The sequence below is a fragment of the Pantherophis guttatus genome, chromosome 1, assembly GCF_059756535.1.
Source record: "Pantherophis guttatus breed Tessera chromosome 1, ASM5975653v1, whole genome shotgun sequence".
NCBI lineage: Eukaryota > Metazoa > Chordata > Lepidosauria > Squamata > Colubridae > Pantherophis > Pantherophis guttatus.
Window position 1 is genome coordinate 66109602 of NC_142063.1, and position 26840 is coordinate 66136441.

A 26840-nucleotide genomic window follows, 5' to 3' on the forward strand; every position below is an offset into this window, starting at 1 on the left:
ATTTGGGATTAAATGGTTGTGAGGAATGTTGCAGATAATATTTTAGAGGGAATTGTTAGTGATATGTTGATGAATCGAACTGAAACAAGTGCAGTAAACCAAGCAAAAAGCATATCACAAATGCTGTGGAAATTTTAGAAAATGTTAATAGTGCAGATAAAGTGTCTGTGGAAATTCTCAGTCATCCAAGTCATAGCTGTTTCAAAAGTGCTTTTTCAAAAGGCAACTGGATTGTTCTTTCCTTGGGGAAGAAGAACAAAATGTTTTGCTTCTCATCCAAGAAGCTTCATCAGTTGTGATGGTGGGGTGATTAGAAGGATGGGCACTGACAGTTGAGACTGAATGTGGGGGGTATCTTCCATCCCTCCCACCATTACAATCGTTGAAGCTTCTTGGATGAGAAGCGAAACATTTTGTTCTTCTTCCCCAAGGAAAAAACAGTCCAGTTGCCTTTTGAAGCAGAAGAAAAAACACCTTTGAGTGCAAATAGAGGGTTTAACCGGAGAAAAATTAAAATGTGATGATGTTTGCTATGAAGCAGCTGTGCAATATGTGTTGTGTCTGTGCACTCATACCAGATGACCAAAAGATATTATTCTTCGTCTGCACAAAGAGAATGGTAGCAGGAATGAATGCAGAAACCACCGAGGAATTAGTTTATGCAGTGTGCCTGGGAAGATTTTTGGCAGAATCCTGATTGAACAAGACTCCACAATCTTTGGGAAATTCAGTGTGGCTTTCTTCTGGGCCAAGCATTTGCAGGAGACATCGCTACTGAGAAGGTGTCTTGCTGATTTATAGAAATATACTACAAAATCAATAGGCATGAATTATGAAATCTTTTGTGTAAATATTGTCTTGAAGACTGGTTGCTAAATGCAGTAAGAATACTATATATTGGAAGTAAATCATAGATGAGAATAAAAGGAATGCGTAAGGAGGGTGCAACACTGAACAAGGAGTAAGACAAGGGTGGATCTTGTCCCATACATGGTTGAATGTATTTATGGGTAAATGTACAAGAAATGCTTCCAGCAACACACATTAGTTGGGAAAACAAGTCTGCATGTACTTTTGTATGCAGATGATAATGTTTTATTGACTGAGACTGTATATAGTTAATATTAAATGTATCAAAGGCCAAGGCAGTTGCACCTGACAGGGAAAACGGAGGGAACAATTAATAATTTAACTTATTTTGTAGGCAGCTTGGACAGTACAAAAGAAAAATGAATGAATATGTATAAATGGAAAAAGATATATCCAAGAGATGAATTTTTATTCCTTATTAGAATGTTTAGTAAAGATGGGAAGGGAGATGGACAAAGATGGGTGGAAAAATACATACAAATGTCCTTTACATACATTTAAACATTGCGGGCCGGTCCTTCGCTGTTTCCAGAGCAGCCCTGAGGGCCAGATCTAAGCACCCCACGGGCCAGATCATGCCTCCGGGCCTTGAGTTTGACACCCCTGTTGTCAACCATCCTTGCTTCCATCATATCCACTCATCATATCCATGCCCACGACCCTCCCAAGCTCCGTTTTTGCAGCAGAGAATTGCAGGAGGCCATCACAGCCAAAAATGGAGCTCTCGAGGGCCACGGGTGGCACTCCCAAGCTCTGTTTTCACTGACAGAGGGTTGGAGGAGGCCATCACAGCTGAAAATGGAGCTCAGGACCACCACAGGCATCCCGACACAAGTGATGTCGAGCTGGCCATGCCCACCCCGGCCCCCCAAGGTAAAATACAATGCTGATGTGGCCCTCAGTGATATTGAGTTTGATACCCCTGGTTTACAAGGATAAAAATGGAAGGGGAATTATAATAAAAGAAGTGTGTGTAAATTAATGTTATCTTTACCTCTTTGTTACTCTGCATATTTTGTTTAGCCAAAGAGGAATACTGTATCCAGGATGTACATGTCTATCCAATTAAAGAAGCTACTTTTTTACATAAGGCATAAATAACATTATTGCATTTATTGCTATCAGATGTTGTGGCGGCCACAAATTGATTTGAGCAAATCAGTTCAGGACTGGGCTGTCATATTTTGAATCATAGGCAGCATATCCTCCTATGTGTTGAAAAGCAACAGAAGAGGAGGGTTATGATCTTCCTGTCCATGCTTCTGAGGTTCCTGATTGCATATGGTTGGTCACTGGATGCGCCATTGAACTGATAAAGCAGCATGCAATTGATTTTCTGATGACTGGATTAATAACGCAAACACTTAACATTAATAAAGCAAATAGCTTCACTTTGCTAAAGTGCTTTTTGTGATTGAGATGAAGTGATTCCCCGTAGGGATACATATTTTGTCACCTTGAGGCCTTATCTGCTGCTTTCTGAAGCTGCAAGTAGGTTTCGATAACAGACTATTGGAACTACTGGATAAAGACTTGAAGCAACGCGACACAACTGTTTTTCTTTGGTTTTAAAATATGTTAGAAAACTTTGCTTTTGTTTTCTCACGACAGATTGAAGGAGCAATTTGCATGAACTTTCACGGAAGGAAATCGCCCCTTCAAAGTTTTGCACAGCTCCACTATTTATAGAAATTAAGAAAGCAGTTCTGAAAATAACCAAAACAAAACTAATATATTTTGACTATCCAGCACACCCAGACTTCATTACAATGCAGTTTCCTAAGCCAAACCTGTCAGCAGTATTTTCCATACCTATCTCAGCTTCCTTATGACTCACAGAAAAGCTAAATCTAGTGCATATCTAGTGACTCACAATTTTATCCAAAACATCTAATGGGAGAAAGGGGAAAACAATTGGTAGAGTAAATGCTGTTGATAACGCAACCTTCTGAACTATTTCTATAGTCTCTACATTACAAAGGAAACTTGAAAACTAGTAATCATAAAGAAAGCAGAACTGAAGATTGTTGTGCTTTTAGAAGTCCAATAAACTTTTGGGAGACACAATAATGAACAACGTTTCATAATGTTCATGGGTAAACAGTTCAAACTTTTTGTGATTGTGATTGTGATTGAGAAATTGTCCTTTGAGTTCCTATTTCCAGATTATTCTGTTCTGGATTATATTCTCCAAAGCATTGAAATTATGGCCCAATTCTCAGTGGAGAGTAAGATATATATTAACTTCATGTTTACATTGGCAAAGGGCTAACTGTCCTTTCTATGGTCTTTCTGCCAGCTTATGTTTGATTTTTCTCAAGTTAGTGGACCGCTGGAAATAAATTGTGTCAAATTGCACAGAATTCTATCCATCTCCAGCAGATTAATTCTCAGAAACCAGAATAAAATAGGACCCAATTTGGTATGGTGAAAAAAGCCAGTGAAAGATCAGATTAAAAATGGACCGGAGATGGTTTAGAGCTGTGGAGAAAATATTGCAGAGGGAAAAAAATCCTCCGATGTATCCCTATGGAAAAAGTTGATCAGTGACTCAGAAAGTGTCCAAATACTCATTCTAAATTGGGCTCTCTTCTCCCTCCAGATCATATCACTCAGAATGGAACATGAACAATCAGCCCTGTGCTTCTCAATATACTCATAAACGTAACTGTCAGAAAAAAAAGTAAAGGTGTCCTCTGTTCAGTTGTGTCTACTCTAGTGATCATCTCTCTTTCCTAGCCAAGAGAGTCAGTGTTGTCTGAAGATGCTTCTGTGGTCATGTGACTGTCATGACTATACACCAAGATGCGCGGAATGCTGTTACCTGCCCGCTAAAGTGGTATCTACTTATATTCACATGTTTTTGATCTGCTAGATTGGCAGGAATTGAGTGTTGTGGCCTGCCAGAGGCCAGCAAAGCTGGCAGCAGATTCGGATAGTGAGGTGGTTGGGGAGGAACATGAGCCAGTCCTGGAGTCTGGGGAAGGCTCTAATGAGGGCTCTGCATCGGAGGCAGAGAGGGGGCCAGGGCCAGATGCCAGTTATCAGCTCCCTTCAGAATCAGACATCAGTGAGGCAGACAAACAAACGGAGCCTGTTCCCAGTGTGCGCATGCGCAGAGTTGCCAGATGAAGGGAACAGCTAAAAAAGATGAGTCGACTTGGGAGTAATGCCACAGGTGGACGATGAATGGCCCCTCCCAGAGGAAATAAAAGAGGAGGGAAAGGAGAGTGGAGTTTGCAGGAGACAATTAGGTCGCCTAATTGATTTGTGACTCTCCGAGACTCCTCGCCAAGTTTTGAAGATATCGGGCTGGCAGCTCTCGAAGCCAGATAAGATCTGTGACTGTAAATTCTCCCTCGAAAGACTTTGCTGAGTGTGAATGAGAGAAATTCACAGTAACTTAATAAAAAGGGATTTTTGTCAGGATAAGGAGTCTGCTTTGTGGTTTGGGAACACCTAGGTTGGAACACTGGGGCAGGAAAGAGACCTCACCCTGGCATAAGGGTCTCGAACTGCCAGCCTTTCGGTTGACAAGCCCTGCATCTTAACCACTAGGCTACCATGCAGAAGGGGAGAACAAAACATACATACAACACATAGGCACACACCGATCAATCACTGAGGTGAATATTTGCACATACAAACTCATGGTTTCATGGCAGTTGCTAAAAGAATTACAGAAACAACAAGAAAGTTGATCTGACCACAAGCTATAGGATTTTACAGGTAAAGAATATTTATTCACTGCTTGGATGGTAACAGATAACTTCAATAAAGCTCATTACCATCTTCAGCAAAATAATGGCCTCCCCACAACTATGCACTGTTTATTCTAAGCTATCAGTAAAAAAAAAATGGGAATGAAGCTGAAAGTGCAACTAAAGAAAGACATTTCTATTTTTTGCATTTTCTATTAATTATAAAAAAGCAAGTGAAAGTGCCCCAGGCTTCATCAAGTAACATCCATGATCAGCACTATGAATGCCCTTCCAAGGCAAAGTAACTTGACAGCCCTGAATGAGGTCAAGAGAAAGAAACAGAATGTAAAATTCTCCAGTGTCAAGTATATCCGTTCGCTTTGGAAGAAATAGCTGCCCTCTACCCTCTTGTTTAAAAAGATGCAATTTTATCAGAAGGTACACAATTTCTTTACCTTAATTAAAATGAAAATATTTCTTTTAAATTGTAAATAGTATCATCGTAAGGACAATCTCTCTCTCTTTTTGTAAAATATAAAAAAATACACCTTTTGGCAGAAGAGGTAACAGAAATAACATTTATAGGAAAGGAACAGAATCAAACTTTTTTCCCCAGTGTCCTCAAAGCCTCACATTGGCAAACAAACCTTTTATATGAGGATTTTAGAAGCGAAATGAAAGGAACAAATCTGATAAATTTTTTGGAGTCTTGCTCCACAAGAGGAAATTATCTCTAAACTGAAACAATGGCTCTACAACAATAATCTTATAAACTGATGATGGCATCTTTAGCTAAATAGGCAAGCCAGTTCCCATTTGAGGATGTACTAACACAGACTGAGACTTCTGATAAGAACATGAAAATTATTACTGTCAATCAATATTATCCTACTGTAATGAATACAAAGAGTATAGCGGTCTAGTTTTTAATTATATTCCCAACAGCATGTTGTTGGAGCATCTCAATGGAGGTGGTTGATTGATTAACAACAGATTCTACCTCCCCGCATGCTACCCTGCTCTCCCCATCTTTAATTGGATCATAACATTTATCTTGTTTTATTTATGTTTTGAGTATATTTATATCTATCTTTTGTGATTGTAAGCCGCCCATAGTTACCTTGTGGTAAGATGGGAAAGAAAGAAAGAAAGAAAGAAAGAAAGAAAGAAAGAAAGAAAGAAAGAAAGAAAGAAAGAAAGAAAGAAAGAAAGAAAAGAAAAGAAAAGAAAAGAAAAGAAAAGAAAAGAAAAGAAAAGAAAAGAAAAGAAAAGAAAAGAAACTAACTCAAGAAAAGAAACTAACTCAAGAGAGGGATTCTGGGAGACACAGAGCTCTGGATCCCCATCTGTAATTACTGGCCAACACTGTATTTGTATCTCCAATTTATCAACCCTTGGGTTTGGCTTCCCTTATATCAGTCTTTTTGAGGTCAAGTTCCAACTGTGTGGTTTTTCTCCTTGGAGTGTGCCAAAGCAAATTATCTATTCAAGCCAGGGGTCTTCTATTTGAGAAATATACTAATTTGCTTTATCATTATCCAATATTGCATGCTATACCTAAACACAAAATTAACTTACCAGGCTCTGAATCTGTTGATTCATTGCAAGACTATTCTAGCAGATTTTTAACACAAAGTATTACCTATCTGCTCATTTGGGGAAAGTTTCACATTTACAGTTCAGGAATATCAGTTCCAACTAGTCTTTTTTCTGTTTTAAGACTTGTAAACTGCAAGAGACGGTTCTAAAGTCTTCACACCTGATTCATGTACTGCCTATTGATAGCTGGTGGATCACCATGAGAAGCAAGTTTTTTTGTATTGTGACATTATCTTATCCTTTATATAATAGAGGAGATTGTGATATAAATTTAGATAATATTTAAAAATAAAATGTGTATTTTGTATCCTTTATTACAAGGAAATACAATTTAAAACTCAATTTTCTCAGACATAATGCATTTCCTGAATCTTAAATCAGTAACACTATGTAGCATAGAAAATTATGACAAATTTAAACACGACTAATATCAGAGAGGTACAGACTGCATATTAAGAAACATATTTCAATGAATATATGAAAAGGCAACTTACTAAAAGCCACAGGTTACTCTTATCTTTTAATATATTCCTAAAATCAAATGCTTACATAGATTTATTTATTTATATAGTTTATTTATTTAGATTTAAAATAATAACCATTACATTCTGAACTTTCGGCACTTGTCATTTACTTCCTTTTTGCTAAGCTTTTCTTGTATTTCATTTTATTTTTTAAAACATTTAGAGAAAAAAAATGTTACTAAGATTGGGATTGGCAAGTTTTAGCTTTCACTTTTTAGCTACATTTCTTTCTACAAGTAACCTTCGATTTGCAACCGTTTGTTCAAAGTTACAATGGCCTCAGAAAAAGTGTTTTATGACCATCCTCAAAGTTACAGCTGTTGCACTACACCAAGTCATATGATCACAATTTAGGAGCTTGGCAACCACAACCAGTTGTAGCATCTTAAAGTCATGTGATAAAATTTGTGATCTTTCCCGCTATCTTTCAATAAGCAAAGCCAATTGAGGAAGCCAGATTCAATCAGTAACTGCTTGATTCACTTAATTGATTGATTTGCTTAAAAGTAGGATCCAGTCCAGGAGTGGGTTCTAAATTTTTTTACTACTGGTTCTGTGGGCGTGGCTTATTTTGTGAGCATGGCTTGGTGGTGGGGGTAATGTGACTGGGTGGGCGTGGCCAACTTTTTTTTTTTTTTAACTTTTAAAAGCATTTTTTCTACAACCTTAAGAGGTTGAAAAAAATGCTTTCAGAAGCCTCTGACGATCAGGCAACTTAGCTGGGATCGCCAGAGGCTTTTAAAGGCATTTTTTTTCTACAACCTTTTCAGCCGAAGAAGTTGCAGAAAAAAATGCTTTGAGAAGCCTCTGACGATCCCAGCTGAGTCGCGCAATCATCAGAGGCCTTTTAAAAAAAAACTTTTAAAAGCATTTTTTCGGCTGAAGAGGTTGTAGAAAAAATGCTTTTAAAAGTAAAAAAAAAAAAAGCCTCTGATGAGTAAGCAAACGGCAACCGGGCCGGGGACTGGTTCGGGGGCGTGGCCAGCCAATGTTATTACCGGTTCTCTGAACTACTACAAATTTTTATTACCTGTTCTTGCCAACCGGTGCGAACCGATGTGAACCGGGAGCAATCCACCACTGATCCAGTCACATGATGACTTACTTTTCAACAAATCAACCTACGACAGAAATTCTAGTCCCAAATGTGCTTATTACTATAGATCTTGTTTATTTCATTTTTCATGAGTTAGATTGAATTATTAACTTATTGAATTTATATTTTTACTCTGCACTGTATTAAGCAAATGTTTAGCTCATGATGAAAAAGGAACCTAGATATGTTTCAATAGGTTCTGCCAGCATTTCTGTTTTCATCTGAAAGGTGAAAGCAGCAAGTACAAGATGAAGTGGGGGGGGGAGGATGTATTGCATCATTATTATAATCACAAACGCATGAACACACACACACACACACACATCTCTTACCAAAAACGCTGAAAGTTAAGAAAATAATTGGTGCTACCTCCAAAACAATAAGAACTTTTTACAAGCCAGTAAATATTAATGCGTTAATAGTTCAGAACATTTGCTAGCTAATCTGATTTTTCTTCTGCCATTTCCAGGATCAAGGAGTTCTATCAATGTTCTCTTTTTTATCAGCTAATGAACAAATGCCTAATTTCATAACTGTACTCTTTGTGTTTCTCATAAACAGGTTAACTGAAATCATACTCTTTATCCTGCCATCTCCAGCAGCAGTTTTTAATGTAGAATGAATCCCAAGTTCTCTTCCCATGAACTGAATCTGAATATATGAAACATTTAAAAGAAAACATTTAAAAGTGTTGTTTCTCCATGTTATGTAATATATGCATAATTTTGTATTTATTTGTTTGTTTGTTTTGTCATGTTTATGGAGTGTATATTAAAGGTGAAGACCTTTGAGAACTGTATGCAACGAAATTTCATTTTAATGTATGCCGATTGGTGTACATTCAAAGTGACAATAAAATTATTCTAAGTTCTAATATGATTTCCATCTTCCTCTTTGTCTGAATAGAATAAAATGCCAGAACAAAGATACTGAAGGATTCTAATGTTAAAACTATCTTGATCAGAATCCTATTTTCCAATAGATCTTTAATGTGTTAACTAAAGTTAGTGTTTAATGTCCTGTTTCCTTATCACCATCACAATTTCTATATTAGGCAGTATTAATGAAGGTTCAAAATAGTTTATTGGTACAATAAGTATCTACTAAACAGCAGAGCTCAGGAATTATTCCTTTCTCTTGTTTAATAAGTCCATTTCACTTTATTCTGAAAGCAGTCTTGCCACCCTGTTTCAAGTGTTGTTCTTATTTAAGTGGGAAGATAGTTGATTCTTATTTGCCTTAGTTTTCATTGTTGCCACAACATGCACTTTTGTACACAGAATTCTAAACATTATTAGTATTTTCAGAAGGAAAAAAACCAAACTATAAAAACTAGAAATGAAAGGATTTCTTCCAGCATTTTCTTTTTCTATGGCTGTATTCTGTTCTTTGTTCCTCACAACATATCTTCGGCTTTAAAGAATTGACACATGTGAAGTTTACCAGTTTTCAATAGAATTCTTCTTGGGTGGGAGAACTGTCAACACACCTCTAAAAACTAAAAGGATTGCCCAATCTTTTGTGATCAGAAAACATGTAAGGCATTAAGCAAGCAACACAAGAGAAAAGTCAGGCAGATTAACCATAGGAGGGCCTTCAAACAAGGGCTTTAAATTATAGGAAGTCATATTCTGACTGAATGTTAGAAAAAAGAGCCAGACAATGGAATCAATTGGCAAAGGTAAGGTTGGGCTTTATGGAATGAGTTCAGGTGAAGCATACACCTGTCTGAGGTATTTTAATTTGGATTAGTACCCTGAACAGGAATTAGGCCTAACTGGCTCCTTGAAATTTTTTGATTCTATAATTATAAGTGTGTTATTTTCTTTCTTTTTTAAAAAATTAATATTTTTATTGCGTTTTTACAAGTAAACAAATCTTACTCATCTTATGCAGAACTGTGACCATTTACATACCATAACATTCCAATTCAAATACACTCTATACATTTTAATTCTACTTCTATTTTGTCTATTTCTTTTCCTTTTTTCTGTCCTCAATCCAATTGTACCACTTCTCCCATATTGCGTAGTATTCAGAATCTATTTGTCCTTTCAGTTCAATTGTTAATTTATCCATTTCAGCACAGTCAAATACTTTTTTAATTATAAATCTTTGGAAGGTATGTTTGTATTTCTCCAACATTGCGCAAAAGCTAAGCTTGCTGCAGTTATTATATGTAAAATGATATATACTTTTTTTTAATCATATTTCCTTTTAGCTATCCCTAGGAGAAATAGTTCCGGAGTATATTCTATCTGATGTCCTGTTATTTCCTGTAATCATCTATGTATTTTCTTCCAATACTTCTTCGTTTCAGGGCACAACCACCATGTATGATAAAAAGTGCCTTGCTTTTGACCACATTTCCAACAGTTTGGGCTTAAATTTGGATATATCTTCGCTAACCTAGAAGGTGCCAAGTGCCAGCAATAGGACATTTTATATTGGTTCTCTTTGTATTTTGCCGATTTAGTTATCTTATAATTTCTATTCCAAATTTTCTCCCAATCCTCCAATTCAATACTGTGTCTGACATTTTTTGCCTACGCTATCATAACACGTTATTTTCTATTATGCTAGATGTACTATGGTTTCAAGATCAATATGCAAAGTAGTAAGAAACAACAACAATCAATGGAATAATTGCATACTAACATTAAGAAAAAATACTGATATTATGATTTGACAGTAGGAGATAGATAGAGTGGATTTTAAAAGATTTTCAAGGTACACCCCCACAAAACAATTTAGAAATAAATTGGCAACCTATGCAGCTTCTGCTGTATTTGTAGTGGGGTTGTCCTAGTCAATAGGCAGGTTGCTGGGTTTTCCATGTCATCAGGCCTATGGCTCCTGTGGAACTGGAGACATGCTTAGATGGCTCCACTGTTGGCTAATGGCTATTCTTATCCTCTCTTTGCCTAAGGTTTGTATATATTTTTGTATCTGTTGTTTTATTCAACAGCTGTATACTGCCCAAAGTAACTTTTTGTAAATTGGGTGGCTATACAAATTTGCTTAATACATAAGTAAATAATAATACTTTAAATGAACCTAGTGTATTTTGATTTTTTGAATGGATCTTCATTCAAAACTCTTTTTTATTAAGCTATATCCCTGTAATAACAGCCTCACCACTGCATGAAAATGCAGTTTTGAACAGCAGTTGAGTTGTAATATGGCACAGGCATCTACAATTTAAGGAAAAGCAGTGAAGTTTCTCCAGGGACATATTTGTCCCAACCATCAGATCAGTTTGAATTAATATCCAGTGTGAGACAATATATCTGGATCTGCGCTAGTCTATTTTTTATTATTATTAAGAGTTCATTATATCCAATTCAAAAAGGATTTTAAAAAGCAATGCGTATCCTTTTACATTTGAACACAATGACTACTTCCTTTCATTTAATTTATTTTATTAATGCTGCTTTCAAAAATTGATGGAGGGGTACCTCCCTATTAAGAAGGCTTCTGCTAGATAGGTGTACAATCTCCTTCAGCTCACCCCAGTACTCAAAAGTATCTACCTAAATCATTATACAGCATACTCATATAATAATACGGCTATTAGCAAAGATAAGAAAAGCTCTTCCATTGACTAGCAAATCAAGTAAAGAAAAGAAAGAATTGAAAACCATACTGTAATTAAAATGTCAGCTGCCACTTTCTAAATCTACACTGAATAAAATGTGAAAACTTGAATACAATCTCTTCTCAAGTGTCAATAATGAATTTAAACAGAAGAAAATAATCTTCATGTTCACATAATCCTCACTGCATTTAGACTGCTCTTCTGTATGTTTACTGTGCACTGCCAAACTCAGCAATCTCTATCAATCACAGGTGAAAACCACTGGAGGCAGCCTTTTGAGACCTCTTCAAGTAGAAAAGAGCAGATTTGGAATGAAGGTTTAATTATTATTTCTAGCACACAACACAGCATAATTCCAATTTCTCTCCTCTCCTCAGTGTTTTACCAAATCCCATTTAATTTAATTCACATGCCATCATTATACAGTTCTCTCCAGTACAACCCACTCGTAAGAAAGAAAATACTTCAGACTGAAAAGCAGCAAGGTAAATGCTGCTTTTACTCTTAACCTGCTTAGAGAAGAATATTCAGATACACTAATCTAGTGCACATATCCAGTTATCAGATATCAAGCCTATGTGTATAAAAAAATTAAGATGATGGATGCAAATATAAAAGAGACAGAAGAGGGAAACATCACATTAACACACATTTTTACTTTTATAATATTTTACTTGCTTAATGCAGACCACCCTGCATTGAGTAATTTGACTGAGAGAGCCTCTTCTCCTAATATTATGTTACACATGCAATTTTCTTCCTTGAACTTTATTTCTATTCATTCAATGAAGAATGTACATATTTCTAATTCATGTGAAAAATATTAGTACTAGAAGCAGCACATTTTTAAAGCTTGTTTTTACATTTCATTCCTAATCTTCACTTTTAATGCAGACATAGACATATGTGTGCTGTTCCTTCAAAATTCCAAAGCAAGATTCGACCGGAAGCGTCACAGCGACCCAGTCGGGGAATAGCGGGCTCTGATGAGCCTTGCGAAATCCCAGGCTGACAAACCACTGTCGAGGGGTCTTCAGACCGGATCTGTCCTGTAGGGACAGAGAAGAAGGAGAGGCACCTCGGATGACCAAGAAGAACTGGCAAGTTCCTCAGAGGTACGAGGAAACTCTTTGACTCGGCGGTGGGGCGGCAACCATTGCGGCCACCATAAAGCTGGGGCAACCGATCCAAGTTCTTAGCAGGAGCAGTGATTTGGATGAAGTATTGATGCCGAGTGAGTGATTGGCAGCTCACAAGTAAAAAAAATGAATATTTTTAAATTGTTAAAAGGTGCCCCAGCAAAGAAACAGCAGCTAATGGGTGTGGGGGAATGTGAATGAAGGAAGAAGAACAAAACAGAAGTTTAAAGTCTTAAAGCCCGAAACGGAATTTGACTTTTGAATTACAATGTGTGGAGATAATTAAAATATTAGAAGAAAAAACCCATAATAGATGTGGAAAGGATTGGAAAAAACTTTAAAATACTTTTTTGACCATTGAAGGAAGAATAAAGGAATATAAAATTAAAGCCCTGTAACAGAAGATTTTTTTAAAAATTGGATTTGGAATTGGATTTTAAATTGGACTTTGGGGAATATAAAATTAAGAAGAAAAAGATAGAAATTGGCAAATATCAGGAACGTGGATTTAATAAATAAAATGGATACTTTCTGTTGATTGGAATTGTGGATTGGAGAAAGACACCTACAGGCGGAAAAAAAATACTACAACGCTTAACTTGTATTCTGGAAAAAAAAAACTTTCTAAAGTGATAAGAGCGGTGGGAACTTTTGAGGAGGTGTTGCTTGCTTGCAAGCTGTGTGACCTCAATAACCAAAGAAGGTGGATTATAATAATTTAAAATTGGAATAACGACAACTTGGAAGTAACAAAATGGTGCAGGAACTAATTGAAATGACTAAAAAGATGCATATATCATTCAAAGTGGAATTAAATGAAATGATTATAATGATGCATGGAAAACCCAAACCTGATGAACAAATTGCGTTAGAACATACCCAGCTAGATAAAGAAACTATGAATGAGAAGCAAGATAGTGACACTGAAGATAAAGACAAAGATATTGATTATGAATAATCAAATGATTATGTGGGGAGTAACAATGAAAAAAAGAGGAGAACTGGAAGAAAAGGGATAAGTTTAGGAATAAAGGTGAACTTTAAAGATTACATTGGGATTAACAATGACAAAAATAGAGAGGGTGGAAAGAGACAAGGAGAGAAAGAAGGGGGGAGTTTCCGGTTGGCATCACGACGTCTCAGACGGGGAATTAGCGGGGCTCCTTGGAGCCCTGTGAAAAACCCCATCTGTTAAGCCGCCGCTGGCAGGTCGATGAACCTACCCTGTCCTGTAGGGACAGGGGAATAGAGAGGGACCCCTCGGACAGCCAAGAAGAACGGACAGGTTCCTCAGGGCCAGAGGATTGCCCTCTGTGCCGGCGGCGGTGGATGCAGCAGCCATGGCGGCTGCCCTGAGATTGTGACAATTGGAACAAAAGGATATGCAGGAGGAGAAGCGGAGAGCGGAGCAGGGAGTTTGAAAGCCGGGTGAGTGGAATGCTGCCCAGGCAGGCACTGCCTGTAAAAGCTGGATTATAAATAAGTATGCCCCAGCCTTAATAGCGGCTGAGAAATATTGGGGCAAAAAGACTCAAATGAATGGTGGAGAAAAGACTTGTTGATAGACAGCGCTAATTACAGACTTCTTGGAAATGACTTTATTACAGATTTGGTCTTCTTTTTTCTTTTTTTTCTTTTTGTGTGGCTAAACGAGACTGGATTATGTTTTGAGAGAGAGGAAGGAGAAGAGGAAATAAATATGCTTTTAAAAGTAAAGACAAAAGACAAACGGAGATGGAAAAAATGGCTGCCAGCTGAGAGTGAAAGTGTAAATTCCAGACTGCTTGTTACTTGAAAGAGAAATTTTGTTGCTTGTTGCTTGTTACTAAAAGTGGATTATTTTGAGAAAAAATTCAAGAGGCTTGACTTTGAACATATAATCTGTGTAATGGAGGATTTATTGAAGATCGGAAAGAAGAAACTAAATGGAATAATGAAAACTGATTTAATAAGCGTGGCAACAAGAGAAAAAGGGCATGGCAACAAAAGAAGGACATGATGATATTATATACTGTATGGAATAGCCAATTCAGAATTAATTTTATAGAATTTATAACTTTTGAGGACATTGAAATGGAAAATAAATATATTCAGACAGATTGGAGAAAGAAAAAAAATGGAATATATCATGTAACAAGATAACAAAATACCATAGTTTGAATTAAATGGATGTGTCTGGGAGTTTGATGTTTGAATAATCTTAGGAGATACTTTCCTTCTTCTCTTTGCTCTTTCTCTATTTTTTTTCCCTTTTTCTTTTCTGTTTCTTTTCCCTTCTCTATTTTTTCTAATTCTCTTTTCAAATTCTCTTGTTATATTTCTATTCTCTTTCCTTTTTATTTTTGTTTCTCTTTTTATTTTTTCTTTTAGCTATTATTAATATTGTTACTCTCTTTTTTCACTATTATTTTATTAAAGTTGATTTTATGAATATACTAACAATTTGATTAGAAAAAAAAAGTATAAATGATTGAAAAACATGATTTTTGGATGTCTCAATACCCTTTTAAATTTGGAATTTTTAAGCTTTATTTACAGACCTAATAATTTAGAAGAAAATGTTTTTTAAGGTGCCAGACATTAAAAAGAATTATTTACAGATTTAATAATTATAGAAAAATGATCTTAAAGTGATTTAAAATGTTGATACTTATTGGAAATAAGCATGGCATGGAGGAAAGCCTAGGAGAGAATAGGAGTTAAGATATTTGTTGATATACTTTTTTATCTTAAATCAGTTAAAGATACGGAGGAGAATGGATTTAAAAATAAATATGAGTAATACATTGTGAATTAATTAATTGTAATTTAATTTAATTAATTAAAATAAAATGCTATGAATCAGTTAAACAAATGAAGTTAGGAGTGGAGGGAAGCATGATTCTGGAGAACAGTGAAAGTAAAGCTGTGATCTAGTCTTACAAATAAGATAGGAGTGGAGGAAAGCATCATACTGGAGAACAGTTAAAGCAAAACTGGGAACCAGTTAAAAATAAAAATAAGAGTTAGGAGTGGAAGAAAGCACGTGCTGGAAAACAGCTAAAGTAAGGCTGTGAACCAGCCAATAGAGTTAGGAGTGGAGGAAAGCATACGCTGGGTAACAGTTAAAGCAAAACTGTGAACTAGCCAAAAAATAAAAAAGTTAGGAGTGGAGGAAAATATACCTGGAGAGCAACTGAAATACAGTTGTGAATCAATTAAAAATAGAGGTTGGAGCGGAGGAAAGCACTGCTGGAAAGCAACTCTTTGAGCTGCAAACCAGTTTCATAATAGATTTAGGAGGAGTGAAGGAGATAACATTGGTATGCAGTTAAAATTATACTGTGAACCAGCCTAAATAAGTAAGATTAGGAGTGGAGGAAAGCATCGCTGGAAAGCAATTGATTAAGATGTGAACCAGCCAAAAAATAAACCTAGGAGGAAGTGGAGGAGATAATACTGGAGAATAGTTAAGCCAAACTGTGAACCAGTTAAATAAATAGAGATAGAAGTGGCGGGAAACACTGTTGGGAAATAGCTATTTAAATTATGAACTAGTTAAATATTAGACTTCAAAATAAAGTATTTTGGGAGTGACAAATTTTAGATGGAAATATTGATCGATTTAGAAATGATTAAGAGAGGAGGAAAATATTCTTTGTCAAGATTATGGATACTAGCTGCCATTTAAGAGAGGTACAATATAGATTCGATGTAATGGGTCTTAGAAATGAGGAATATATATGAAATATTGATTGTTAAAATGACAACGATTTGGAATGATGTCTATTTGGAAATAATTGTCTAGAATTTAGGGTGACATAGTAGAATGATAAATGCTTAGAATAAGATTTTTTTCTTTTCTTTTTTTAAGATGTAAATGGATAAAATTTGGAACAAAATTGGTTGAGGGAATGTGAGTAATTGTATTTACTTTATACCGGATCAAATCCTTGCTCTAAAAAGGTGTATTTTATGTTTAAAAAAATAAAAAACTTTTTTTAAAAAAAAGGAGAGAAAGAAGGGAGGAAGAGAAAAAAAGAAAAAAACTCAAAAGATTACACTGGGATTAACAGTGGGGAAATAAGAAAGACAAAAAGGGGAAGCAGGAGAGCAGATGGAAATACAGGGCAAGCTAGGAGAATAAAGGAATTTAAAATTGGGGGGGGAGAGAAAATAAGAAAATAAGAAAATGGGATAAAGGAAGATAGGAATAGCTGATGGAAGGGAAAAGGAAAATATGTTTTATATACACTGCTCAAAAAAATAAAGGGAACGGACATTGACATACCTGAATGTCCCTTTTCAGAACGCTGCGATTCCAATCCATTGGCTGGGTTCTTCTCCTTGTTGCTGGGGAAAACTGAGTGTAGATTTCTGTCTCCTCTGGCTGACCACGCCCACTCTGTCACTCCCATGCCAGTCTTTCTTCACGAAGGCGCAGGAAACCCATAAGTCTAGGAAACTATAACAATAACAACAACAGATCAACAGGACTTCAGGAACAGGAAGCCCTAACAGGGTGGGCATGGATTGGAGTCGCAGCATTCTGAAAAGGGACGTTCAGGTATGTCAACGTCCGTTTTCCAGCACGCTGGTCCTCCAATCCATTGGCTGGGATCTATCCAAGCTCAACATCCTGGGCAGGGAGGCTGACTGCTTCCTGAGTCATGGAAGTTGGCCACTTGCTGTAAAACTCTACGGCCAAATGAAGCCTCCGCCGATGCAAAAGAATCAATCTTATAATGTCGTATGAACGAAGAAGCCGACGCCCATGTGGCTGCTCGGCAGATGTCAAGTACGGAAGCATGTGTAGCCCAGGCCACCGTCGTTGCCGCACTACAGGTTGAATGTGCATAAATTCTGCCCAGGACTGGCTTGGCCTTGATGTCATACGTGGTCGAAATGCAGGCTTTGATCCATCAACCAACTGTAGCCGACGACACTTTCTTCCCCATTGAGGAGGGGTGAAATGACACAAGCAAAGCCTCCGTAAGTTGAAAGGACACCGTTCGTCTAATGTATCGACGTAGGGCCCTCCTCACGTCAAGTGTGTGCCAACTTTGCTCACGAGGATTACGTGGATCGGGACAAAAATTCGGAATGATGAGCTCCTGGGCCCGGTGAAACCAGGAGTTCACTTTAGGTGTGAAGGAAGGATCTAACCTCATTACCACCCTGTCCGAATAGAATATGCAAAGGTCTTTACGGACCGACAAGGCTGTAAGCTCGGAAATTCGCCTCGCAGATATGATGGCAAGTAGGAAGGTAAGTTTGAATGTGAGAAATTTAAGCGGGATAGAGCCCAGCGATTCGAAGGGAGCAGAGGTAAGTGCCTGGAGTACCAGTGGCAAGTCCCAAGATGGATATCGATGGACTATCGGAGGAGATAATTTGGCGGCTCCGTGTAAAAACCCCTTGATACGAGGATTCTGAGACAGCGTCCGGTGCAGCTCACAAGTGATAACTGTGGCGAGAGCCGCGACTTGTCGTCTTAAGGTAGCCGGAGCTAGGCCTTTGGACAATCCGTCCATCAAAAAATCCAACACATCAGGAATGTCGGCAGATGTGGGGTCCACATGGTGTGCTGAACACCAAGCAGAAAATGCCCTCCACGATGCCTGATAAATACAAGTCGTGGAGGGGCGCCTGGATGACTGAATGACCTCTATCACTTTGTTGGAGAGCCTGTCCTTCCTCAGCAGGATCCTCTCAAGTGCCAGACGGTCAACCGGAGCCACTGAGGTTCCGGATGGGCGATGACCCCCTGGCTGAGAGAGATCACATGCTGAGGGATTGTCCACGGTGGAGAGACTGATAGGCTAACCAAGTCCACGTACCAAGGCCTGCGCGGCCAGAGAGGAGCCACCAACAGAAGTTCTGCTTGCTCCGCCAACAACTTCCGAACCACTTGTGGTATCAGGTGAAGAGGCGGGAAAGCATATAGCAGCCCGGGCGGCCACGAACATCTCAGGGCGTTGCAGCCTTCCGCACTCCTGTACTGGTAGCGTGTGAAGAAATGAGGCAACTGTGCATTTTGAGGCATGGTGAATAAGTCCACCAGAGGGCGTCCAAATCGGCAAACGATTTCCACTAAGATGTTGGGATGAAGTCTCCACTCGGCCGGGTCGATGCGCTCCCTGCTCAGCCAATCCGCTTGTGTGTTTGACACGCCGGAGATATGATCTGCTTTCAGCGACGCCGTGAGGCGCTCTGCCCAAGCTAAGAGACATTCGGCCTCGATCATCAGATTCTTGGAAGGCGTGCCCCCCTCACGATTTATGTGGGCTTTGGTCGTCATGTTGTCCGTCCGGATCAACACATACTGGCCCTCCAAGATGGGACGGAAGTGTCAAAGAGCGAGGCGACAGCCCTCAACTCCAGCCAGTTGATGCTGTTTGCCCTCTCCGATGGAGACCAATGACCTTGGACCACCTGATCTAAGAGATGGGCACCCCAACCCACAAGGCTTTGATTGACGCGTCGATTGACGAGTCAATTGACTTCTAGGAACACACAGCCCTCCTGTATTGCCGGAGATGTCCACCACGTCAGGGAAAGTCGCACTTGGGGAGGCAGTAGAATCCATGAGCGGGATGTGCTGTGTCCTGACTTCTGAAATGGCAGCAGAAGCCACTGCAGGGGTCTCATGTGTCTGCGTGGCCAGGGAACAATAGTGATACAGGACACCATCTTCCCCAACAGTTGAGACAGTTGAAGAAGAGGTACCTTCCGCTGGGTCTTCGCCTGAGTCACCAAGGTCCTGATGCTGTGCACCCTGTCCAGCGATAGGAACACCTGTCCTCTGGATGTATCGATTACCGCTCCCAAATGTAGAAGATGCGTAGTTGGAATGAGATGGCTCTTTTGGTAGTTGATTGTGAAGCCGTGACTTTGGAACCCACGGATCACTGCTTCCATATCTGTGGTGGCTTGAGTCGGAGAAGAGGACAGGACGAGGATATCATCCAAGTAACAGAGAAGACGTATCGGTTGGGACCGTAGAGACACCGCTATGACTGCCACCAGTTTGGTGAATGTCCTGGGGGCAGAGGAAAGTCCGAAGGGCATTGCACAGTACTGGAAGTGATGGTTGTCGTACACAAATCTCAGGTACTTGCTATGCGCGGGGTGGATTGGGACATGTAAATAAGCCTCCCGAAGGTCCATGGACTGCAGAAGGTCGTTGCGTCTGATGCACGTGAGGATCGATCTGAGAGACTGCATCTTGAACCTTCGATACAAAATGAATTTGTTTAGTTGTTTCAGGTTCAGGATGCCTCTGTGTCCCCCCGAAGCCTTGGCCACCAGGAACAGGGGTGGAGTAAAAACCAGTCGTCTCCTGACCTTCGGGTACCGGCTCTATTGCTCTGATGGTCAGCAGATGAGAGATCTCTGCTTCCATCAATTGGCCTTGTTGAGGAAGATGAGGAATCGGACAACGACGGAAACGACTGGGAGGGACCCCGACAAATTCCAGACATAGTCCATTATGCACTGTGCGGCGGATCCACTCCTCTGGTGTTGAAAGAGCCTATTGATGGTGAAACTGCTGGAGGCGACCACCAATGGGATCCAACAGTTGAGAGTCATTTGCCTCTTTTGGAGGAGCGGAAACCTTCACCCCGGAAAGGTCACTTGGAGAAAGTCTGATTGCGGGAACGGTCTTGAAATGAATGCCTGCCTGAACCACGGTCCGTACTTTGGGTAAATGGTCGCTGAGTGTAGGACCCACAGGGTCCGGAGATGGCCTGAACGGGCTGGCGCTGGCTGTAAGGTACATATCTGCGCTCCGACCTGCGATAGGAAGATGGAAGGATCTTACGCTTCTCTTTATCTCGAGAGGCTCCAGCGATGTTCCAAACAAGGAAGGAGCCTTGAAAGCTGAAGAAGCCAACTTCCACTTTGCTTTTGAGTAAGCTTTCCAGTTTCAGAGCCAAAACAGACGGTTGGTGACGGACGACCCCAAAGCATGGGAGGCAAATTTAGCAGCATTTAGAGAGGCGTCCGCTGAATACTCTGTAGCTTAATTTAATTTAATTTAATTTAATTTAATTTAATTTCCAATTTATATACCGCCCTTCTCCCTGAGGACTCAGGGCGGTGTACAGCCAAGATAAAAAACATAGAATACAAATATTAAAAAACATTTAAAAATATATATAAATTTTGGCCCGAATGTTAAGAAATCACAGACTGATTAAAAGAATTTAAAATTTCTTCTTAAGGCAACCCGGCTTGCTGAAAAAGATGGGTTTTAAGGGAACGACAGAAGGCATTGAGGTCATGGATTCTCCTTATCTCCGTGATTCCAGAGGGTGGGAGCCCCCACCGAGAAGGCCCTCCCCGTGGGGGTCACCAGCCTACATTGTTTGGCTGATGGCACCCTGAGGAGGCCCTCTCTGTGGGAGCGCACGGGTCGATGGGAGCAGCAGGCGGTAGCAGCAGGTGGTCTCAAAGATAGCTAGGCCCTATGCCATGGAGCGCTTTAAAGGTGATAACCAACACCTTGAAGCGCACCCGGAAGACCACCGGGAGCCAGTGCAGCTCGCGCAGGAGTGGTGTTACATGGGAGCGCCATGTTGCTCCCATCACTACCCGCGCTGCTGCATTCTGGACCAGCTGGAGCCTCCGGGTGCTCTTCAAGGGGAGCCCCATGTAGAGAGCATTGCAGTAGTCAAGGCGAGAGGTGACGAGGGCGTGAGTGACTGTGCACAAGGAATCCCGATCGAGAAAGGGCCGCAACTGGCGAATCAGGCGAACCTGATAAAAGGTCCCCCTGGTAACAGCCGTCAGATGTTCCTCCAAAGACAGCTGCCTATCCAGGAGGACTCCCAGATTGTGAGCCCTTTCAGTGGGGGCCAAAGACTCGCCCCCAATAGTCAGTGATGGAGTCAACTGTCTATATCGGGATGCCGGGAGCCACAGCCACTCAGTCTTGGAAGGGTTGAGCTTGAGCCTGTTCCTCCCCATCCAGATCCGCACAGCCTCCAGGCACTGGGACATCACTTCAAGGGCATCGTTGGGGTGGCCTGGGGTGGAGATGTACAGCTGGGTGTCATCAGCGTACTGATGGTATCTCACCCCAAAGCCACGGATGATCTCACCCAGCGGCTTCACATAAATGTTGAACAGAAGGGGCGAGAGGACCGATCCCTGCGGCACTCCACAGATGAGAGGCCTCGAGGTCGACTTCTGCCCCCCTGCCAACACAAACTGCGACCAGTAGGAGAGAAAGGAGGAGAACCACCGCAACACAGTGCCTCCCACTCCCAACTCTTCCAGCCGGTGCAGCATGATACCATGGTCGATGGTATCAAAAGCCGCTGAGAGATCTAATAGGACCAGAACAGAGGAACAACCCCTGTCCCGAGCCCTCCAGAGATTATCCACCAACGCGACCAATGCCGTTTCCGTGCTGTGCCCAGACCTGAAACCCGACTGGAACGGATCTAGACAAGATGTTTCCTCCAGGAATTGTGGAAACTGTTGCGCGAGTACACTCTCAACAACCTTCACAATGAAGCGAAGGTTGGAGACAGGACAATAGTTAGCCAATATTGCCGGATCCAGGGATGGCTTCTTGAGGAGAGGCCTCACCACCGCCTCTTTCAGGGCAGTGGGGAAGTGACCCTCACTCAACGAAGCATTAATGACGCCCTGGAGTCAGCCTCGTGTAAACTCCCGGGAAGCCAGTACCAACCAGGAGGGACACGGGTCCAGTAAACATATGGCCGCACTAAGTTCTCCCCAAAATCCTGTCCACATCATCGGGAGTCACAGCATTAAACTCCTCCCAGATAACATTCTCAAGACTGTTCCTCGTCACCCTGCCCTGATCTACCCAGTCAGAGTCCAAATCCCCCTGGATCTGAGCGATTTTGTCATACAGGTATTGTCCGAAATCCTCTGCCCTGCCACTATTTTGTTGATATCTTGATGAATGCGCGTCTCGTTCGGGGGGGAGACGTTCCTGCAGCTGACGGAGCCAGAGCAATGATGCTGTATTGAAGAATGACGTCGCTGTAGCCGCCTTGATCGCCCAAGCGGCCGCCTGATGTGCCTTTCTAAAACCCAATTCAGCTTTTCGTTCCTCAGACTTTAAGCCATCCAAGACATCTGCAGATATAACCAAAGGCGATGAGAGGCTGGCAACAGGCGTATCCACAGATGGTAGAGCCAATATATCCTCCAACTCCGAAGCTGCATAATAAAGCCGCTTGTCCAACCCACTCGGGGCAGTCAGAGACCCAGGCTGTCCGAATGCACTTTGAACAACGTCAGTAAAAAGCGGCGGACAAGGAATAACATCCTTTTCTGGCTTGGACACCTGAAACAAGGTGTCATGTGGAGCTGCAGCCTGTGTGGTGCTGTCAGACGGAGAAGTTATCAAACCACATTGAGTAGTGACTTTGGCCTTGTGCAAAAGCGATTTAAAAACAAATGGTCGAAAAAGGCCAGCAAACACAGGCTTGTCCGGTGGCAGGCCTTCATCCTCAGAGAATTCTTGGTCCTCAGGACCTTCAACAGCCTGGTCAGACTCCTCAGATGATGTATAGTCTGTACGAGTTAAAGCAGGCGAGTAGGGTGAGTGGTGCGAACCTGAGAATGAAGGCTAGCAGTCGAGGGTTATGCAGTGGTGGATCCACCCTGCTGAAGCCCAGCCGCCAAAATCTTTGCCAAGGCATCCGATAGCACGGACTGCAAATCCAGTTGGGTGGCGGGTTCCTCCGGCCGAAGCCCCGCCGCCATTGGGGTAAAAGTCACCTCAGGAACACACCTAGGACACACAGGCTGGTCACTTTGGGTTGCCAATGAGACATTAGAAGGGACAATGAGACCCCCCTTGTAGATTGTAGATTTGAAACCATATGGCCCCGGTGGCCACAACAATCAGAGGTCTCCGACTGAGAGATGGAGACACTGTCTTTGGTTATAGTGTTAGACAGAGAGGGAGGCTCTGCGACTACCCCAGAACTACTCAATGGGCCTTTGGCTTTCTTGACCTTCTCAAATTGTTTTTCAAGTGCTTTGTGGCACCGCAGCTCAGCTTTGGTATGAGCCAAGGTCGTTGAATGAGACACTTTGGCTGTTCTGGCAGAGGCCTTGGTTTTAGTCTGTTTGTGCCCCGCCCTATGTTGGTCATGGGTGATAGGAGGATCAAACTCCTGCTCCAGATCTGAAGACAAATCAGAATCTGCCATCTTTGTGACACTGATGGCGTGATTCGTGGGGCGGGCCGACAGGCAACGCTTAGCTCCAATGCTCAGTGGTAGCTGTCCCTTCTCCAACCTGCCAGTAATGGGGTTAAATTGTATGCAGTGGCAGAAAGACCTGAATAACAAATAGCACAGTCCAAGCCGGATAGTCCTCCGCGGCCTTCTATTACCCCCAAAACTGACCGTTATCCGGGCACACTGGCTTGGCCCTCCACGAGCGCCAGAAATGCCGCCCCAACAGCTCGATTAGTCGCCCGACGCCGGATCAATACCTCAAATGACAAATTGAGTCTCCAAAATGGCGGCCGCCAGAATCAAGTCCCTCAAAATGGCAGCCGCAACTGTAAATCAGCCTGAAACGGCCTCAAACGCTGCTTTGTGGATCCAAAATGGCGGCCGCCTGTCCAAAATCCAACAATGGCGGCCGTGACTGACAAAAGGTCCGACAAGCAGCCAGCGGTCCACAGGAAGCCGAAACTACCAGGGTGCTGTCAGGGGAACCTGGATGTCAGAGTGTGCCAGTCAGCATTGGCATTGACTCCGGAGCCCCTTAAATGGTCGGAGCTGAGGCGCTTGTGGCTGTACCGGCTCACCAGTATCCCAACGAGGCGCCAGTGACTAAGGTGTCACGGATCCGCCCAGCCGGGTCAGAATCCAAATTGCTGTGAAAAAAGCGTTGGTAAAGGAAGCAGAATGGCCTGGAGCCCCAGACGCGTTACCGCCCCTTCGCAGCCACAATAATCCCACGGAGCAGCTCCTTATATAGTCAATAACAAAAGGTAGAACGAAGAGTCCAAAATTAATGAAAATTAACAAAAAAAGTAGCTAAAACTATGTCAGCCAGAGAACTCTAACGAGAGAGAAGCAAATTGCAAGTTTCCTCAGTCACTGAGTGAGAAAGACTGGCGTGGGAGTGACAGAGTGGGCGTGGTCAGCCAGAGGAGAGAGAAATCTACACTCAGTTTTCCCCAGCAACAAGGAGAAGAACCCAGCCAATGGATTGGAGGAGCAGCGTGCTGGAAAACACTTAAACAACACAATGTAACTCCAAATCAATCACACTTCTGTGAAATCAAACTATCCACTTAGGTAGCAACACTGATTGACAATCAATTTCACATGCTGTTGTGCAAATGGAATAGACAACAGGTGGAAAGCATAGGCAGTGAGCAAGACATCCCCAATAAAGGAGTGGTTCTGCAGGTGTTGACCACAGGCCACTTCTCAGTTCCTATGCTTTCTGGCTGATGCTTTGATCACTTTTGAATGCTGGCAGTGCTGTCACTCTAGTGGTAGCATGAGACGGAGTCTACAACACACACAAGTAGCTCAGGTAGTGCAGCTCATCCAGGATGGCACATCAATGCGAGCTGTGGCAAGAAGGTTTGCTGTGTCTGTCAGTCTAGTGTCCAGAGCATGGAGGTGCTACCAGGAGACAGGCAGTACATCAGGAGACTTGGAGGAGGCCGTAGGAGGGCAGCAACCCAGCATCAGGACCGCTACCTCCACCTTTGTGCAAGGAGGGACAGGAGGAGCACTGCCAGAGCCCTGCAAAATGACCTCCAGTGGGCCACAAATGTGCATGTGGCTGCTCAAATGGTCAGAAACAGACTCCATGAGGGTCCGACGTGCATAGGTGGGGGTTGTGCTTACAGCCCAACACCGTGCAGGATGTTTGGCATTTGCCAGAGAGCACCAAGATTGGCAACTTCGCCACTGGCACCCTGTGCTCTTCACAGATGAAAGCAGGTTCACACTGTGCACATGTGACCGACGTGACAGGGTCTGGAGATGCTGTGGAGAACGTTCTGCTGCCTGCAACATTCTCCAGCATGACCGGTTTGGCAGTGGGTCAGTAATGGTGTGGGGTGGCATTTCTTTGGGGGGCCGCACAGCTCTCCATGTGCTCGCCAGAGGTAGCCTGACTGCCATTAGGTACCGAGATGAGATCCTCAGACCCCTTGTGAGACCATATGCTGGTGCGGTTGGCCCTGGGTTCCTCCTAATGCATGACAATGCTAGACCTCATGTAGCTGGAGTATGTCAGCAGTTCCTGCAAGACGAAGGCATTGATGCTATGGACTGGCCCGCCCATTCCCCAGACCTGAATCCAATTGGGCACATCTGGGACATCATGTCTCGCTCCATCCACCAACGCCATGTTGCACCACAGACTGTCCAGGAGTTGAGGGATGCTTTAGTCCAGGTGTGGGAGGAGATCCCTCAGGAGACCATCCGCCACCTCATCAGGAGCATGCCCAGGCGTTGTAGGGAGGTCATACAGGCATGTGGAGGCCACACACACTACTAAGGCTCATTTTGACTTGTTTTAAGGACATTACATCAAAGTTGGATCAGCCTGTAATGTTTTTGTTCCACTTTAATTTTGAGTGTAATTCCAAATCCAGACATCCATGGGTTGATAAATTTGATTTCCATTGATAATTTTTGTGTGATTTTGTTGTCAGCACATTCAACTATGTAATGAACAAAGTATTTACTACGAATATTTCATTCATTCAGATCTAGGATGTCTTATTTTTGTGTTCCCTTAATTTTTTTGAGCAGTGTGTATATATATATGCCGCCTTTCTCCAGAGACTCAGGGAGGCTTACAATGTATTTTAAAAAAAAAATTATAAAAACATTTAAAAATTAAAACATTAAAACCCATTCACACCATTCGTGGCCGGATCTCACAAGATCGCAACAGCGAGATCAATGGCCCCAGGCCTGCCGGAAAAGCCAGGTCTTCACCGCTTTACAGAAGGCCAATAGGGTGCGGGTGGTCCGGACTTCAGGAGGTAACTGGTTCCAGAGAGCTGGGGCACCACAGAGAAGGCCCTCCTCTGTGGGACCGCCAGCCGACATTGTTTAGCTGACGGGACCTGGAGGAGACCAACTCTGTGGCATCTTATCAGTCACTGGGAGCTATGTGGTAGAAGGCGGTCTCGAAGATAACCTGGCCCTGAGCCATGTAGGGCTTTAAAGGTAATAACCAACACCTTGAATTGTGCCCGGAGACCAATAGGGAGCCAGTGCAGCTCACGGAGAATTGGTGTAATGTGGGTGTATCTAGGTGCACCCACGATAGCTCGCGCGGCTGCATTCTGGA

At 41.8% G+C, this 26840-nt stretch overlaps 1 protein-coding gene across 6 annotated transcripts in view; it reads right to left on the reverse strand.

Moving 5' to 3' along the window:
• AVEN (apoptosis and caspase activation inhibitor) overlaps positions 1 to 26840 on the reverse strand; it is a 156470-nt gene that overhangs the window by 28178 nt on the left and 101452 nt on the right. The window contains exon 3 of one of the 6 annotated variants that reach the window (XM_087875490.1): positions 16798 to 16971. The exons of the other annotated variants lie outside the window; for them this stretch is intronic. Coding sequence (XP_087731616.1) covers positions 16798 to 16924 — 127 coding nt within the window. The 5' untranslated portion in view covers positions 16925 to 16971. The remainder of the gene's footprint in view (positions 1 to 16797; positions 16972 to 26840) is intronic. 6 annotated transcript variants of the gene reach the window in all.